At 48.8% G+C, this 16,606-nt stretch overlaps 2 protein-coding genes across 14 annotated transcripts in view; both read right to left on the bottom strand.

Annotated features, from left to right (window-relative positions):
* USP48 (ubiquitin specific peptidase 48) overlaps nt 1-6,593 on the bottom strand; it is a 36,350-nt gene extending 29,757 nt beyond the window's left edge. For 3 of the 6 annotated variants that reach the window (XR_014175514.1, XM_081954606.1, XM_081954610.1), the window contains exons 1-2: nt 6,368-6,592; nt 1,134-1,254 (exon numbers count right to left, since the gene is read on the bottom strand). Coding sequence is in view for 5 of the 6 variants with exons in the window: in XM_081954606.1 (XP_081810732.1) it covers nt 1,134-1,254; nt 6,368-6,501 (255 nt within the window). In the remaining variant the exon portion in view is untranslated. Of the gene's footprint in view, nt 1-1,133; nt 1,255-6,367 lie in introns of all 6 variants that reach the window. The other 3 variants (XM_081954607.1, XM_081954608.1, XM_081954609.1) reach the window with 2 other exon arrangements.
* A 2,268-nt stretch (nt 6,594-8,861) lies between these two features.
* HSPG2 (heparan sulfate proteoglycan 2) overlaps nt 8,862-16,606 on the bottom strand; it is a 128,068-nt gene continuing 120,323 nt past the window's right edge. For 6 of the 8 annotated variants that reach the window (XM_081954564.1, XM_081954567.1, XM_081954569.1 and 3 more), the window contains 15 exons: nt 15,847-15,956; nt 14,624-14,732; nt 14,381-14,479; nt 14,078-14,299; nt 13,748-13,992; nt 13,383-13,554; nt 13,165-13,287; nt 12,965-13,018; nt 12,624-12,699; nt 12,183-12,261; nt 11,730-11,771; nt 11,482-11,552; nt 11,301-11,384; nt 11,091-11,194; nt 8,862-10,311 (listed from right to left, as the gene is read on the bottom strand). In XM_081954564.1, the coding sequence (XP_081810690.1) occupies nt 10,139-10,311; nt 11,091-11,194; nt 11,301-11,384; nt 11,482-11,552; nt 11,730-11,771; nt 12,183-12,261; nt 12,624-12,699; nt 12,965-13,018; nt 13,165-13,287; nt 13,383-13,554; nt 13,748-13,992; nt 14,078-14,299; nt 14,381-14,479; nt 14,624-14,732; nt 15,847-15,956 (1,763 nt within the window). In that variant the 3' untranslated portion in view covers nt 8,862-10,138. The remainder of the gene's footprint in view (nt 10,312-11,090; nt 11,195-11,300; nt 11,385-11,481; nt 11,553-11,729; nt 11,772-12,182; nt 12,262-12,623; nt 12,700-12,964; nt 13,019-13,164; nt 13,288-13,382; nt 13,555-13,747; nt 13,993-14,077; nt 14,300-14,380; nt 14,480-14,623; nt 14,733-15,846; nt 15,957-16,606) is intronic. The other 2 variants (XM_081954566.1, XM_081954571.1) reach the window with 1 other exon arrangement.

The raw sequence follows: 16,606 nt of genomic DNA, 5'->3' as shown, positions 1-16,606 counted from the left end.
CCCAAATACGTTTGAAAAAACAAAAACAATTCCGCTTCTTACAATGCTAGACAACGCAGTATCGGCAGTAGAGACCTTCACGTTTCTAGGTTCTATCATATTTCAAGACTTAAAATGGACACCTAACATCAAAAATGTGGTCAAAAAAGCACAGCAAAGAATGTTCTTTCTGCCCTAACTCAGGAAGCTCAGACTGCCCAAAGAGCTGCTGATTTTGTTCTACAGAGGAATTTGAATCTGTCATGTGCACCTCCGTAACTGTCTGGTTTGGCTCCGCAACCCAACAAGACAGACCCGGACTTCAATGGATAATCAGAACTGCAGAAAAAACCATGGCTACCAACCTGCCTTCCATTGAGGACCTGTATACCGCACGAGTCAAAATGAGGGCTGTTTCAACTCCTACCCTCAAAACGACGCTCTAGGGCACTGCACACCAGAACAACTAAACACAAGGACAGTTTTCCCTCGAATGCCATCACTCTGCTAAGCAACTAATTCCCACAACACTGTCATATTACCTACTAACTGTATTACTATTCTTCTTCTCTTTTTTCCTAGTACTTATCTCTTCCCACTTATGACTATAACTATGTTGCTTGTATCTTTAAAATTTATATTGTTTTATTTGTTTCCTAGTACGATTTGATTGCTTATTAGTAACCTGGGACTATCATTGAGTGTTGTGTCTTAGGATTCTTGATGAATGTATTCTATTTTTCTTTATGTACACGGAGAGCATATGCACCAAAGACAAATTCCTTGGGTGTCCAACCACACTTGGCCAATAAAGGATTCTATTAACTTGCACCGGCTCAGAAATGGCTTCCCGTCACAAGAGAAACCAGACTCACAATTTCGCGGCTTCGAAGATACATAAGAAAAGACCCAGTTGAATGACGTTTTGTGTCCCCTCCAATCCCAGAGGCTCCCTCCCTGTGATACCAAATTGCCTCCCAGGCCCAACTAGGATACTTCACAGCCAACCGACTTCTGTAAGATCTTGGGAAGGGAGGCAATTTCAGCCTCAGCAATTTGGGGCGGCAGACGTAAGCACCAAGTGCAAAAGTGATGAGGCTGCAATGGGGAAAGAGCAACACTTCTCGATCGAAACAGAAAACCATAGACGTTACCTTTTTTCGCCTCTCAAAGTTGGGATCGTCGATGTTGTGAAAGGTGTTTTCATCGATCTCCCCCAGCCAAATGTGCTCTCCAATCCCCACTAGGCAGTTGGGATTCCCTCTGCAGTTTCTCCTGTAAGAAGCAAAGCCGCCGGTCGGGTTATTTATTTTTTATTTATTTTATTTTCTTCGAATTTCTAGACCGCCCCCTCTCCCGAAAAGGACTCGGGGTGGTGTACAGTCCACACAACAAACAATAAGTATCAAATACAAATATAAATACAGATATAAGTACACATAAGGAGGAGGTTAAAAATTTAAAAAGAACTGTACGGAAGAATATAAATCTGGTTCTAAAAACCCTAAAATCAATTAAATTTAAAACCGTACCCTATAAATAACGAGGTAAGAATATGTTTCCAGGAGGTAACAGTTGTCACAATTATAATTATGCCAGGCCAGCTAATCGAAACAGGTGAGTCTTCAATTTTTGTCGGAAGGAGCGGAAGTCTGTGGTGGTTCTGATATCGGGGGGGAGGTCATTCCAGAGGGTTGGGCCCATCACAGAGAAGGCCCTACTCCTTGGCGTCGCCCGCTGGCATTGCCTAGTGGACGGCACCAGGAGAAGCCCCTCCCTGTGAGAGCGGATTGGCCGCAGGGATGTATGTGGGAGGATGCGATCCCGCAAGTAACTAGGTCCTGTGCCATGGAGCGCTTTAAAGATGGTAATCAGGACCTTGAAACGCACCCGAAAAACCACAGGTAGCCAGTGCAGCTCGCGCAGGAGAGGTGTTACATGGGAGTATCTAGAGCTCCCCATGGCAACCCGCGCGGCCGCGTTCTGGACTAGCTGCAGTCTCCGGGCCCGTCGCCATTTTTCCCACGAACGGTTCAGGTTGCCTTGTTTGCTAGCATTCCCCCTCCTGGTTCTAAAATCTCTTGATTTCTGGGAGGACAAGAAAGCGAGGCCCCTCACAGCTGGGGATGGAGGATTCTGAAGAGAGCTTCGAGGGATGTCCTTGGGGATAGCCACGCTGTTATTTGCACAAACACTTCTTGCAAAGGAAGCCTTTTCAACAGGCTAGATGTTTCAGCTTTCCTTAAATCAGGATCAATCTGCACTAGCTCCCTCTTTCTCCGATGGAGACAGCTCTTGCTGGTCCCTTACTGCATTATATTTTGATATTGGCGAAGGTTCCCCTCGCACATATGTGCTAGTCATTCCCGATTCTAGGGGGCGATGCTCATCTCTGTTTCAAAGCTAGGCAATGCCAGCGGGCGACACCAAGGAGTAGGGCCTTCTCTTGTGATGGGCCCAACCCTCTGGAATGACCTCCCCCCCGACATCAGAACCACTACTGACCTCCGCTCCTTCCGGCAAAAATTGAAGACTCACCTGTTCCGACTAGCGGGCCTGGCATAATTACAACTGTTCCTCCTGGCAAATGTACTATTAATGGGGTTATTTTAGGGGTATTGTTTTTAATTTAATTTGTGTGTGTTTTAGGGTTTAAAATTATATTTATATATACTGGCTCTGTACAGTTCTTTTAACTCTATTTTAACCTCCTCCATTCTAACTGTACATATTCAATTCTACTTATTGTATCTTGATATATTTTTACATGGACTGTACACCGCCCCGAGTCCCTTTTGGGAGAGGGGGCGGTATAGAAGCACGGTAAAATAAATAAATAAATAAATAAATAAATAAATAATTAATAAAGAGCCAGCGCTGCCCGAAGATGTCTCCTTAATGATGTGGTCGGCATGACTCAACGCCGAAGGTGCACAGAACCCTGTTACCTTCCCACCAAAGGTGGTCCCCATTTTTCTACTGGCATTTTTTTAAACATGCTTTCGAACTGCTAGGTTGGCAGAAGCTGGGACAAGTCACGAGAGCTCACTCTGTTATGCGGCGCTAGGGATTTGAACTGCCAATATGCCGACCTTTCTGATCGGATCTTAGCCTTTGAGCCACCACGTCCCCACTGCATATATATTCTCCTTAATCCTCTGAAGGGAAAAACAGAGGCTCCACTCTCAGCCTTGGTAGCTAAAAAATACACATCCAAGGAGGCAGGAGGAAATTCTGGGGCTGCCTTTGAAAATTATCATCGTTATCTATCAATATAGATGCCCACTTTAGTGGACTTGGGGAGGATTTATAAAATGTTAGGAAGAACGTCTAAACTAAAAAATTAAATCTTCCAGAGTGGAGGCCATCTTGCAATTACTGCCCTCCTTAATTCAACCGTATTATTTTGCAAGATCCTTATTGTGGCTGTCTTTTCTGTCAAGGCATAAGCACCAATAATAATAATAAAAAAAACAATAAAGCACCAATGAAAATAATATAACAACTAGTGTCTGAAAAGAGATAAAAATACTCCTACTCCCACATACCCTGAAATTAGCAAAATACAAAAGCTGAAAGGCAGGGATGTAAACCAGGCTTCCTTTTATGTGGTTTTTTTTGTTTTGACAGCAAGGACAATAATTGAGGGATCAGATAATGGAAGCAAACAAAGCTTGTCATTAGCTCCTACAGCTAGCAAAAAGCAGGTGTCCTTGTAAACAATAACTGTGCTAAGGTAATTTATCATTCATTAAAGACAGTTCCTTATGCATCCCCTGCAGCTGCTAATCGATTGTGCAAAGCTATTTACCAAGGAAAATATTTAATTAGTAAAGTAAAAGCAATCAGGCTCTTTCCCACCCAACGGGCAAATAATCGTAAAATAACGTATTACAGCTATGCTAACCCATAAAGGGGAGGGGGGGGAACCCTCTTCCATGGTTGACAAAACTTAATTAGCATCAGACACGATGCCACCTTGGCTTCTAACCGGGTGAATGAACAATGTAGGACCTTGAACCCACCTGGGCAGCATTTTGTAGGATGCCAATGAAGGTGCGATACAATTGGGATTATTTGTATTTAATTTTTTTTTAAAAGGAAGCTGCACCACTGCCCTGCCTAGAAACACTATATATTATATAGATTATATGTGTATATGTGTGTGTGTGTGAGTGTGTGTGTGTGTATGTATGTATGTATGTATGTATGTATGTATACACACACACACATTGCATTTGTGCTGATAAATAAATTAAGGGCAACATTAAAAAAAAATGCCTTTCTGCCTGGATGGCTCGTAGGGTGAGCCGATAGCATACTGCTTCCCTTTTCTGTCTATCGGCTCACCCTAGGAGCCATTCAGGCAGAAAGCCATTTTTTTTATGTTGCCTTGTTACATTTGTGTTGCATTATTTATCAGCACAAATGCAACATATATATTATATCATATCATATCATATATATAAACAAATATATACAAATTAGTATACGAAAACAAATATATATATTTATATTTTAGGCATACCAGGGGTTGTAACACAAAATACACACACACACACAAATATATATTTGTTTTTGTAGATTTTCACGGGTGTAGGTATGCTGGTTTTATTGTATTCGGGTCTTTTCCCATGTAGGATTGAGAGTGGCTGGGAAAAGACCCGAATACAACAAAACACAGGAAAAGACCCGAATACAACAAAACCAGCATATATATATATATGCTGGTTTTGTTTGTTTGTGTGTGTGTGTGTGTGTATACACACGCACAAACAATACACACACACACACATATAATATTGTATGTATGTATGATGTATATATATATCATAAATACATACATACATTATATATGTGTGTGTGTGTATTGTTTGTTTGTGCGTGTGTATACACACACACACACACAAACAAACTTGTGTTTTAATAATTTAATAGTAGAATTATATGGATTGAAGAATTGAAAAGAATGAGTAGAACTACTTTAAATGTATAAATGATTGTGTTTGGTACTAAAACTGTTTACGGAGCTATTGAATAATGGAATAATGAAATTCTGATTTAATTAAGGAAATATAATTAACCAAATAGGTGAAAAGCAGGTCTTTGAATATTATAGCGATAGGAAAGGTGGGGAGGGGGAGTTAAAATTGGGATACTAAATAGAGGGGAATAATAATAGTTAAGATATACAAAAGGAGAGAACGAAGGTTTAGAAATGAAGGGTGAAAACAAAAGACGTGTATAAATAAGATGAAATAATGGAAATGAAAAGTAACACTTAGGAGTAAATAAGATTATGTTTATGTGTACTGAAATGTAGGATGCCACACTATTCACGCGGTGATATGTATAAAAAATATAAAAATTTGAAGGGTTATTCAGATGAGAAATACAAGCGGGAATGGAGAAGACGGATTGACTACATTCAAAATAAATATCGGATTAAGAAATTCCAATGAGCTTATGAATGAACAAGGAACGTTACAATTTATCTAAAGTTAGTTTAATAAAAGGAGAGTTAAAGTACAAGAGGAGGTAGGATGCTATAGTTAGTTAACTTATGTTAGTGTATGATTGTTAAATGTTTATACCCTGCATTTTGCTCTGGGAGTTTGGGGCGAGGGAGGGTTGGAGGAGGCGTAGGGTTGGGGTGGAGGGAGGGAAGGGGAAATATTTGTAAAAACTATTAAATTCTTTAATAAATATATATATATTGATTGGAATAAAAAATAAACATTAGGCTCTGGACTGCAAGAGACCCAAACAACCCCAGTTAACCTCCCCCCACAAGGGAATTTCTGCAGAAAGCAGGAAGCCTTCAGATCTATTGATCTCTTTTTATTTGTACCCTATGACTATCATTAAGTGTTGTATCTTATGATTCTTGACGAATGTATCTTGTCCTTTTATGTACGCTGAGATCATAGGCACCAAAGACAAATTCCTTGTGTGTCCAATCACACTTGGCCAATAAAGAATTCCCTTTCTATTCCCTATTTTATTCTATTCTTTTTTTTTAAGGCAAGCCAAACTCAGAGCTGTGAGAAGCAGCAGAAGGGAAAGGGCACCACAGGGTGCTCCCAGGGGAAGGAAAAAAACTGATTTGCCACCATCCAACTAAAAAAAGGGAAGGCCCCTAAAGGATCCAATTATACCGATAGGGAGAGGGGCACGCCTAGCATGGTAACCCATGGGGCACCGCCACCCCCTTGGCAGGATTTCGATTCCTGCGTTGGGCTCCTCCCTGGGTGACGCCCAGAAGATGGCACCTGTCGTAACCCTTTTCCATTAAGCGGGGGAGAGGCTCCAGGCTTTGCCCAGGCTCCTTAACTCGGGACTAGAAGCCGAGCAACAGAAGGCCGCGCCCACCTGGGCGTCGCCTCACCTGCAGGCGCCCCGCTGGCAGGGCTCCAGGCCAATCCGGTAGGCCGCCTCTATGTGCTCCTGCGTCACGGCTTCGGGAGGCACCGTTTCCGTCCAGCGCCAGGCCGCCTTCTCCAGCTGCAGCCGCGGAGCCATCCCGGGACCGGCCCGAGCGGGAACAGGGCCTCCGGAGGGGCGATTCCGGAAGAGGAAAGAGAGACCGGGCGACCCCCGGAAGCGGAAGCGGTCCCAAGGACCTTGGCGGCCTTCGGGCCACGCCTCCTGGGGGCGGGCGCGGGGCGGCTCGCTCTACCACAGCGTCTCGGCTCTGACGTCACGCCAACGGCGGACACCAAGCCTGGGGGCGAGGGGGGGAAAGGAGAGAGGGGGGGCTTGGAGGGGCGTGGCCCGCGACTTCCAATAGGGCAGCGCCCTTTCGAAAAGGCCCCGCCTCCTTCCCGTGCGGCGAAGATGAAGGGAAAAGTTTTGAGAAAGCCGTTAGACGAGCGGAGCATGCGCACTTCTGAGGCGAAACCTCCCCACAATGCATTGCTCCTCCCTTCAGCTTTGTCTCTTTTGAGGTTTTTTGTATGATCACCAAGTTTTTTAAAAAAACCATAACAAAACGCCCTACACCTAAATGTGGGGAAATTTCCATTTATTTGTACCCATTTCCTAATTTCTTATTCATGTTTATTCTTATTTCTGTTATCTTATACATGAGTGACAAACTAAATAAATAAAAATACGAGGCACTTTTGACCCTTTTAAAATGGCTGCGCTCTTGTTCTTGGGCGCGGCTGGTGCTGCTTTCAACGTCCCACCCCTCCACAGATCTCCGTTTCTCCGCGGACCCTCAATCCACGTGTTTATTTGTCATGCTAACGCGCGTCCACAACGCCATTGTGGCAAAGAACCGCAATGACCACGACCTGGGAAGGGGATATACATTAGAAGGCCCTCTACACCAGCGCAAGACTACAACTCCCAGTAACCCCTGGGCTCACACCGGAAGAGCTCTGGTCCGGAAGCGTGGCTGTGCAGGGGTCGGCCAGCTGAGCGCCAGACACTTCTTGACAGCCAGGCGCGTTCTCGTAGCCTGAGAGAAGCAAAACTTGGCGAGAGGAGGAGAGAGAAAGAAAGGAGAAGAGAAAGAAGAGGAGAAAGATGACAGAAGAGAAGAAAGAGGAGGAGAAAAGACAGAAAGAAGAGAGAAAGAAGAAAAGAGAAGGGAAGAAAGAAGGAAGAGAGATAACAAGAGAAGAAAGAGAAGAGAGAAAGAAAAGGAGAGAAACGACAGACTAGGGATGACAGAAAGAGGAGAAAGAAGAGACAGTTGACAAAAGAGATGACAAGAAGAGAGAAAATAGGAGAAAGAAGAGAAGAAAGAAGAGGAAAGATGACAGAAGAAAGATGACAAGAGGAGAAAGGAGAGAATGTAAAGAAGAGAGAAAGAAGAAAAGAAAGAGGAGATAGATGATAGAAGAGGGGCGACAAGCAAAGAAAGGAGAGAGAAAAAAGAGATGACAGAAGAAAGGAGAAAAGAGAGAAAGAAGGGAAGAAAGAAGAGATGACAAGAAAGAAGAGAGAAAAGGAGAAAGAAAAGAAGAGAGATGGAAGAGGATTGAGATGACAGAAAAGAGATGGAAGAAAGAAGAGAGAAGAAAGAAGAGAGATGACAGAAGAGAAGAAAGAAGAGAGAGAAGAGAAAGGGACCTTGGAGGTCTCTTCTAGTCCAACCCTCCCTGCTCAAACAGGAGAACCAGGCAAGCTGCATCCTCCTTGCCCCGGAAGAGTCAGACAGTGAGGACTTTGGGGAGGAACATGGGCCAGTCCTGGGGGCTGAGGAAAGCTCAGACGAGGGCTCTGCGTTGGAGGCAGAGAGGGAGCTAGACAGCAGTGAGGCAGAACAGCTGGAGCCTGTTCCCAGTGTGTGCATGCACCAGAAGACAAGAACAACTAAGAAAGCGGGGTCGACTTAAGAGTAAAGCCACGTCTTGGAGGTGATTGACCCCTCCCAGAGGAAACAAAAGGGAGTGGGCTTTTGCAGGAAACAATTCGTTCCTTCGGTCATTTCAAGAGTGGGAAGTTCTGCTTGTGATTATAAGAGACTCTGTGCCAAGTGTTGCCTTGCCCTGTGTTTAGAAACCAGTTATCTGGCAGCTCTCCAAGCGAGATAAGGTTCGTGTGGATAAACATTCCTCTGAAAGATTGTTTTACTAAGCCTTGCCTTGTTGACTGTGAATGAAAGGACTTCATAGTCGTGTAAATAAAAAGGGGTTTTGTCGAGACCAAGACTTTGCTTCTTGCTTTCTAAAGAAGCCTGGGTCGGAACAGTATGTACCTGGATGCCCCTAGTTGAAATTGGGAGGGCATGATGTTTTTTTAGAAAAGAAACTCAAATCAGATTGCTGGACGTAGGGATTGGTTCTGGTTCTGGAACAATGTTTCATCTCTCTCACTGAAATACCACAATCACACACTCCTCTGCAATAGAAAAAAAACAATCTCGATCGTGGGGTTCAGCACCATTTATTAAGAAAAAGAAGTACAAGAACAGTCAAGGGAAGGATGGTAGAAGAAGCAGAGAGAGAGTCTGCAGGCTGGCCGCTCCGATCCTGGACACAAGAGGGGCTGCCCCAAAATGCCCAGGGCAGCCAGGCCAACATGAGAAGTGTGGGGCGCCCTGGCTGAAGTAGAACCAGGCATCCCCCCAAGGCAAAAGCAGTTTGCCGGCCCCAGTGCGTGGGGGGCCCGGCTGGCAGGAGAGGACAAGGATGCCGGCAGTCAGCAATGCCAGCGGTCAGCAATCTCCTGTCCGAGCAATGGAAGTTTCTTTGGACCTGGCTAGTTAGGCAAAGCTCCTTTTGTCCTTGGAAAGCGGTAAAAAAAAAACCTTCTGGTTCTGACTGACCCATAGCAGGGACAGGACTTTCTGACTTGTGGGGCCCCTCTGCTCTCTGCCCCCCAAGAAACAGCCTCATTTCCAGAAGATTTGCTGTGAGAAATAACACTCAGCAGGCAACGGAGAGTGGGTGAGAGGAGATTGGGCTGGGAGATAGCCTGTGCATCTGTTAGGAGATGCCCCCCTCCTCAATAAGGCACTGAAGCAACCCAAAGGCGGTGGGAAAGACACCTCCCAGGGTGCAGCAGGGTTGCTCCATCCACGGAGCGAGACCAGGACTCCTAGGCATGATCCAGGGGTGAAAGCAGCTGGCCCTAGAGGACCCACAGGCATAGGGCGAAGTTGGGTGGGTGGGCACCTCTCAGAAGCACTGCAACTGTGCAGGGCAATGAGGCAGAGATGGGACTTCAAAAGGATCCGTCTCCTACATGGCATTTGCTGGGCACGGGGATGTGCCGAGACCACCTTCCCAGGATCCTTTCACTGCCCCAGGGAGAGCGAGGGGCAGGATCTTTGGTCAGTCACAGCCAGCCGGCCCAGCAGAGTAGCCGTCGGGGCGCTCAGCTCACTTGCCGAACTCTGGGAAGCCGGCCTGGTTCGGGCCTCCTTTGGCAGCTTCCGGCACAGCGTGGCAGGGCTCCCTGGTCCTTCAAGAAGGCGCGTGGCTCCTTTCCTGCCGTCCCAGGATGAGGAGACCATCAGCCAACTCCCTCCCCCTTTCCTCTTTTTTTGGCAGCAGCAAAAGCACCATTTGTGTGTTTCTTCCTTTTAAAAAAAATTGTAATAATAATAATAATAAAATAATGATAATCAGCGTAGATGTCTCTCCTTTGGCCCGGCGATGGCAACGAAGAGCAGGAGGATGGAAGGTGGGTGGGTGGGCCTCCCCTATGAGGGGCACTCCTGAATGTTCAGGGCCATTTCCGCTTGATGTTGCAGGTCTACTGGCTGACGGGGCTCCTGGCCTGGCCGGGCATTGACCAGTACCACATTTTTGAGGCAGCCTGTGATTCCTGAGGCATATTTCCCAGCCGTGAGCATCTGGATGTCAGGGGCGCCTCCTGAACAGAGAAAGACAATGCTCTCAGCAAAGGAAGTGATCGTCCAGTCTCAAGGAAGTCGGGGGTGGGGGTGGGGGGGAAGTGAGGGGGGAAGGGCAACCCAGAAGACCCACTCTTTCGCTCAGTCCTATTAGCCTGGGATATTGAACCCCTTGGCAGTTCTCTCTGGACAGCAAGTGAGGAGGTTGGTGCCACTTTCAAATGGGCCTCCTGTGACCCCTGAAGAGGCTTGATGGGAAAAGATCTCCAAATGACCCTCCTGCAGCCACAGAGCAGTGGACATAAAGAAGCTGTAAAGGTAAAGGTTCCTCTCGCATGTATGTGCTAGTCGTTCCTGCCTCTAGGGGGCTCATCTCCGTTTCAAAGCTAAAGAGCCAGCGCTGTCTGAAGACATCTCCGTGGTCATGTGGCCAGCATGACTAAACGCTGAAGGTACACAAAATGCTGTTCCCTTCCCACCAAAAGTGGTTCCTATTTTTCTACTTGCAGTTTCACTTGCTTTTGAATTGTTAGGTTGGCAGAAGGTAAGACAAGTAACGGGAGCTCAATCTGTTATGCGGGGCTAGGGATTTGAACCACCGAACTGCTGACCTTTCTGATCGACAAGCTCAGAGTCTTAGCCACTGAGCCAATACCTCCCTGTATAAGTAGCTGACATCTGCATAAAATAGCACCCTCCGGGGCAGAAAAAGGTGTCAGAAGGTAGAACAGGCCAGCTCTTTTGGAATTGCACAATCCAGAAGACATCCGGACTGCTTTCCAGGACCCCAACCACTCACCTATATAGATCCGGCCTTTGGTGTTGACCATGACGTTCCTGCCAGAAGATTCTCCAGTCACTGCCTCCTCTCCATCCACCTGAAGGGAGCCTCTTTTCCCTTCCCTACCAAAAAGAAAAAAATCAGGGGTTTTATGTCAGAAGGGCAGGGGGTCCGCACTGCTGATCGAAAACTCACTCTCCGAAACCCCAACCAGCCATCTCTTCTCACCGGACAGCCGTCACTCGATGCCACTCTCCGTCATCCACGGGGTCTTCAGAGCGGATGTTGGCCTCTCCACTTCCCAGTTGGTAACTGGAAGACATGTTGGTCAGTCTGGAAAGGCAGCCCACCAGCCAGATTGCCCTAGCAGGGGCGGGGGGAGCCCAGCCGGCAGTGCGGCCTGACTCACCTGAACAGCAGGTGCCCGTCCTTTAGCCCGAGGCTGATGAAGTCCTTCCCTTTGCCTGGTTCCCCTTCCTCCTGTATGTGTGCATGTAAGAGAGAGGGCAGTGTGATGACACCATCTCAGCCTTCTCCTGCAACCCTACAACCGCCTCCTGGCCACACTGGGGAGCCACTCCCATGCACTGCTCCCCTCGCATGCTTTGAGCACCTGTTCAGAGCTCCACCAGCCCAACCATGCAAGCTGTACAATACCTGGATAGCAACATGCTGCAGGGAACCCGGCTCTCCCGTGGCCTGGAAAGACAAAGGGACAAGCAGAAGCCACACGCACGTTTCAGCAAGGCCATGCAACTGGGGAGCAGCATCTGCAGCCACCGCCATGCAACTCATGCGAGAGACAGCCAAGCGCCCGGTTGCGGTTTCTCAGCTCAGCAAGTGAAGGCAGAGGCCCTTCCCTCCCACTAAACCCCTCCTTTCAGGATGGCTGAACACAGTCCAGATGTTCTGGCCAGCACTGAGGGGGGTCGAGACCTCATCGGTTGTCCAGGGGAGGGCCTGTCGCCACTGGGCTGCTTTTAAGCGAGGAGCTCACCCCAACCCCCCTGGCCTCACTCGAACTACCTTCCCAAGGCCACTCGCCATGGGGCCGACGGACTGCCCTTTGCCCCCAGTCCCTCCCGTGCCCGCCATCTCTTTGCCACTCACCACCCCCTGCCAGAAGAGCAGCCCGTTTGCAGAGGTGGTGCGCACTTCCAACTCGATGGTCTCCGGTGACTCAGGAAGGCTGCGAGAAAGGTGACCCCCAATTAGAAACACCAATTCCCCCCATCCCGCTATAGGGAGAAATGTCCCATTTTGCTAACCTACTGTTTCTCCCGTTTGCCCGAAATTGCCCAGCAGACCATCCAAATACAGGGTTGATTTTCTGCAATGGCTTCACCTCCCCACCCCACTGAACCCTCCCTTTCTCTACCATGGACTACGATGTCCCTCCCTTGATCATCTGCAGGCCTCTGGTGTCTCTAGAAGTGGGGCCCAGTCACTTCAGAGGGGTCTTTTCCCAGCACCAACCGCAGTGCCCTTCAAGACTGGGAGGGCGTGGGCAGCACCCTAACACATACCGTGTTCAGCCACATACATTCTCACCTCCTGGGGAAAGCATGTCTCGGCAGGGCCACGTAGCCCCCATTGCAGAAATAGGCCCCGTACTGTCCAGGAGCGTCTGTCAGAGGGAAAAAGAGCAATTGAGTCAGAGGCGGTATTCTGCCGGTTCACATCGGTCCGCCTGAAAATCGTGGATGGCCCCGCCCATCCACCCAAGCTCTATGGCATCCCATTTAGGCACTTTTTTTAGCCAAAAGCATGAGCACTAACATTTGCGAACCGGTAGGGAAGGTAAGTGAATACCACCCCTGATCTGAGCCAGCTGAACCAGCAACAGATAAGAAAACCAGAGAGGGGAGGGGTCCAAAGAGGGCCAGGCTTACCATTTCCTCCGCTGCCTTCCGGCCATTGGGCTTTCAGCTGATGCTGCAGTTCGTCTACAGGACGAAGGGAGAGGCTCACATCAAGCAGGGTCCTACGGAACCTCCTCTCCCTCCCAAAGCCATGCTGGGTCAGCAGAGACCCTCAGAGCTGGTTAAAGCAGCCGCTTCACACTTGGGATGTCCTTGCCCCTGATGCTCACCGTGTTCACAGTACAGCCCTGAGAAGCCCTGGCGGCAGAGACAGGCGGTGCCTTTGCAGACGCCCCCATTAAGGCAGGGATGATGGAGCTGACAGTGGGCCTCGGGCACCTCGCAGCGTTCCCCTGCGGGCAGAGAGAGGTTCCAGTGAGCACCAGATGGAGCAGAGGCAGGTGGGTGGATACCCCACCGAGAGCTTCCCGCTGGCCTTCTGCCTCACCCGTGAAGCCGTCCGGACACAGGCACTGGAACTCGTACTCTCCCGTGATCAAGCACTGGCCGCCGTGCTGGCAAGGCCTACGGTCGCAAGGGGAGCTGTCAATGCACTGCGCGATGCTGCGACTCTCCAGGAAGCTGTAGGAAATGTCCACCTTCTTCCCGTTGACCGAAACCTGGAAGGGGAGAACCAGAAATAGCATCCCATGCTACTCATAAGAGGAGCATGCTTGGCGGGTGCAAACCTCTGCTTGCAAGGCATGCCTTTCCTGTTTCTGGGGTTTCCAGGAAGGAGGGGAAGAGATGGATGCTGCCACCTTGACTGGCTGAGCAAAGAGGCGGGTGCTTCCCTGCCCGCTAATGGCCCACCTCTCCAATGCACCCATGGAAGTGGCTGGAGATGTTGGCGGCTGCGGGGAGCTTAATTGTGTCCTCCACCCCTCCAAGGTAGAGAGAAGTGCGCAGGTTGAGGCCCTGGCTCTTCCCGGGAGATGACCTCTTGACGGGCCGCTCCTCGTCCACCTGCAGGGTGCCGTCTTTGTTCAGGCGCTCGGCTGCCACCTTGTGCCACTGCTCCAGGGCCAGGGGCTTGTGGCTCCGGAGCACAGCAGTACCTGCGAAGAAAGACCAGCTTGGCAAATCCAGAGGGGCTGAAGGCGGCCAAAGAGGGAGGGGAACAGGCGGCAGCGGAGATCCTACCTGAGCCCAGCTCGTAGCGGAACTCCAAGTGCCCATTGGCCATGTTGAGCGAGACGAAATCAGCCACGGGGGTTCCGTCGCCCCCGTTGAACAGGACGAGGCCGTTGGGGGAGAGCGGCTTGATTTCGATCTCCAGCCGCAGCTCGTAGGGGTTTCTGGTGAGGGTCGGGTAGGAGATGAAAGCGTCCCCACCCGGGAAGAGGGGGGTGGTCACCGTGAGGCCTGCGGAAGGAGAAGGGCAGGGGGTCACCTGGGCCTCTGTAGGCTTCCTCGTCAGCAGGGCTGAGCCTGTGCCTCACTCACCCGCCATGCACTTCTTCCCGTGTCGGCCCAAGAGGCAACGGCAGGTGTAGCCCTCCCCGGAGGCTTGGTTCACGCAGGTGGCGTCACGCCCACAGGCCTCTGTGGGGAGAAAGGCAGGCAGAAGTTCCGCTCAAAGGCGTTCAGGCTTGGCAAAGTCCCAGCTCTGCTCCGGGGCAAATGCCCCAGTTCCTGGCACATGAGGTTACATAGAGGAGAGAATCGAGGGGTGGGCAGGGGTCTTACCTGGATGGCAGCGCAGGGCCTGAGGGTGCTCGCAGTTGCTGCCAGCGTACCCCTGGGGACACTCACATACGTAGCTGCTGCTCTCCAAGTCTCTGCAGACTCCTCCGTTCTAGCCAGATAGAAGGGAGGGAGGGAAGGCAGTGATGCAGTTAAAGTCCCTGACTCACAATTGCTCCGGGCACCCTGTGGGCACCATTTAAAAAAAAAAAAAAAACAAATCAATGCGTGAACAGTGTGGCACCTGGGCACCATACATCCCAGCACAAACGAAACGGATCAGATGAAACATTATTATTGTATTCAACAACTTATAAAATTCCCACAACAATACACATCTGTATTAGATGACCATCTATCATTATTCAATTGTACTTCTCATTATAACTTTCATTTTATCAAATCAAAAATGTAATACACTAATATTCCCTTTATTTCTATCTCTGGTTCCCCTTGCACGTATCTGCTAGTCGTTTCCGACTCTAGGGGGCGGTGCTCATCTCCGTTTCTAAGCCAAAGAGCCAACGCTGTCCAAAGACGTCTCCGTGGTCATGTGGCCAGCATGACTAAACGCTGTTACCTTCCCACCAAAAGTGGTTCCTATTTTTCTACTTGCATTTTTACATGCTTTTGAACTGCTAGGTTGGCAGAAGCTGGGACAAGTAACAGGAGCTCACTCTGTTATGTGGTGCTAGGGATTCGAACCGCCGAACTGCCGACCTTTCTGATTGACAAGCTCAGCAGCCACTGAGCCACTGTGTCCCTTTTTTAATCTCTTACTCTAGCTTTTAATCATATCGCCCTACTTTAAAAAGCCTTTTCTTTCTTTTCTGTCTAACTTCTAATCGTGTCACCTGCCTGCAAAAAGAGAAAGAGAGAAAAAAAATAGAGAGGGAGAGATTTAAAAAAAATACAATTCAAAACAGCAACCGAGAATAGGAATCATCCATCCATAGTCTCTTGCCTGCTTTATACTTTAATTGCTATATTTTAAATAGAGAGGGGTAGAAGGAAAAGCAAGTCAAACCAACAATAAAAAAGGGATCATTTACCCATTGTCTCTTGCCCGCTTCGATACTTCAATTGCTATGCTTTTTGACTTGTCTCCCACATTCCTCTCTTAAGTCTCCACCTGTATCTATTTCTTGGATGTCCTGTGGGCACCGTCTTTGAGGTCACCAGGATAGCTGCTCCCTCCCCCCCCCCAATTATGCGCAGAAGGCTACCTGACATGGTTGGTCTTGGCAGGTGGGGCAGTTGGAGACTCCGTGGGCTTGCAGGTCAAAATCTTTGAAGATAACCTCTTTCCCTTGGATGATGAGTTGGCGCACACATCCTGCAGGGGGCGGCAGGGGAGGGGGCACAATTAGAAGGTCTCGGTGCTTGGCACTACCAGGCCCACAAGCCTAGCCATGTGTGACCCAGCACCAGGAGAAGGAGAGCATAGTCTGAGATCCCTGGGCCAAGCACACAGCCTGTCTTCCCTTACTAGACTAAGATCCGTGGTGGCATAGTGGTTAGAATGCAGTATTGCAGACTAATTCTGCCCACTGCTAGCAGTTTCGATCCTGACCTGCTTAAGGTTGACTCAGCCTTCCATCCTTCTGAGGTCAGTAAAATGAGGACCCAGATTGTTAGAGGCAATAGGCTGACACTGTAAACCATTAGAGAGGGCTGTAAAGCACTGTGAAGCAATATGTGCTCTTCCTTCCTTCCTTCCTTCCTTCCTTCCTTCCTTCCTTCCTTCCTTCCTTCCTTCCTTCCTTCCTTCCCAGTGGTTAGAATGCAGTATTGCAGGCTAACTCTGCCGACTGCCAGCAGTTAAATCCTGACCGCCTTAAGGTTGACTCAGCATTCCGTCCTGAGGTCGGAAAAATGAGGACCCAGATTGTTGGGGGCAATAGGCTGATTCTGTAAACCACTTAGAGAGGGCTGTGAAGGCACTGTAAAGCGGGATATAAGTGCTATTGCTAGACTGAGCCACCA

Source organism: Natrix helvetica (assembly GCF_964273705.1).
Source record: "Natrix helvetica genome assembly, chromosome: 5".
Lineage (NCBI taxonomy): Eukaryota > Metazoa > Chordata > Lepidosauria > Squamata > Natricidae > Natrix > Natrix helvetica.
This window is presented reverse-complemented; position numbering and strand designations above follow the sequence as displayed.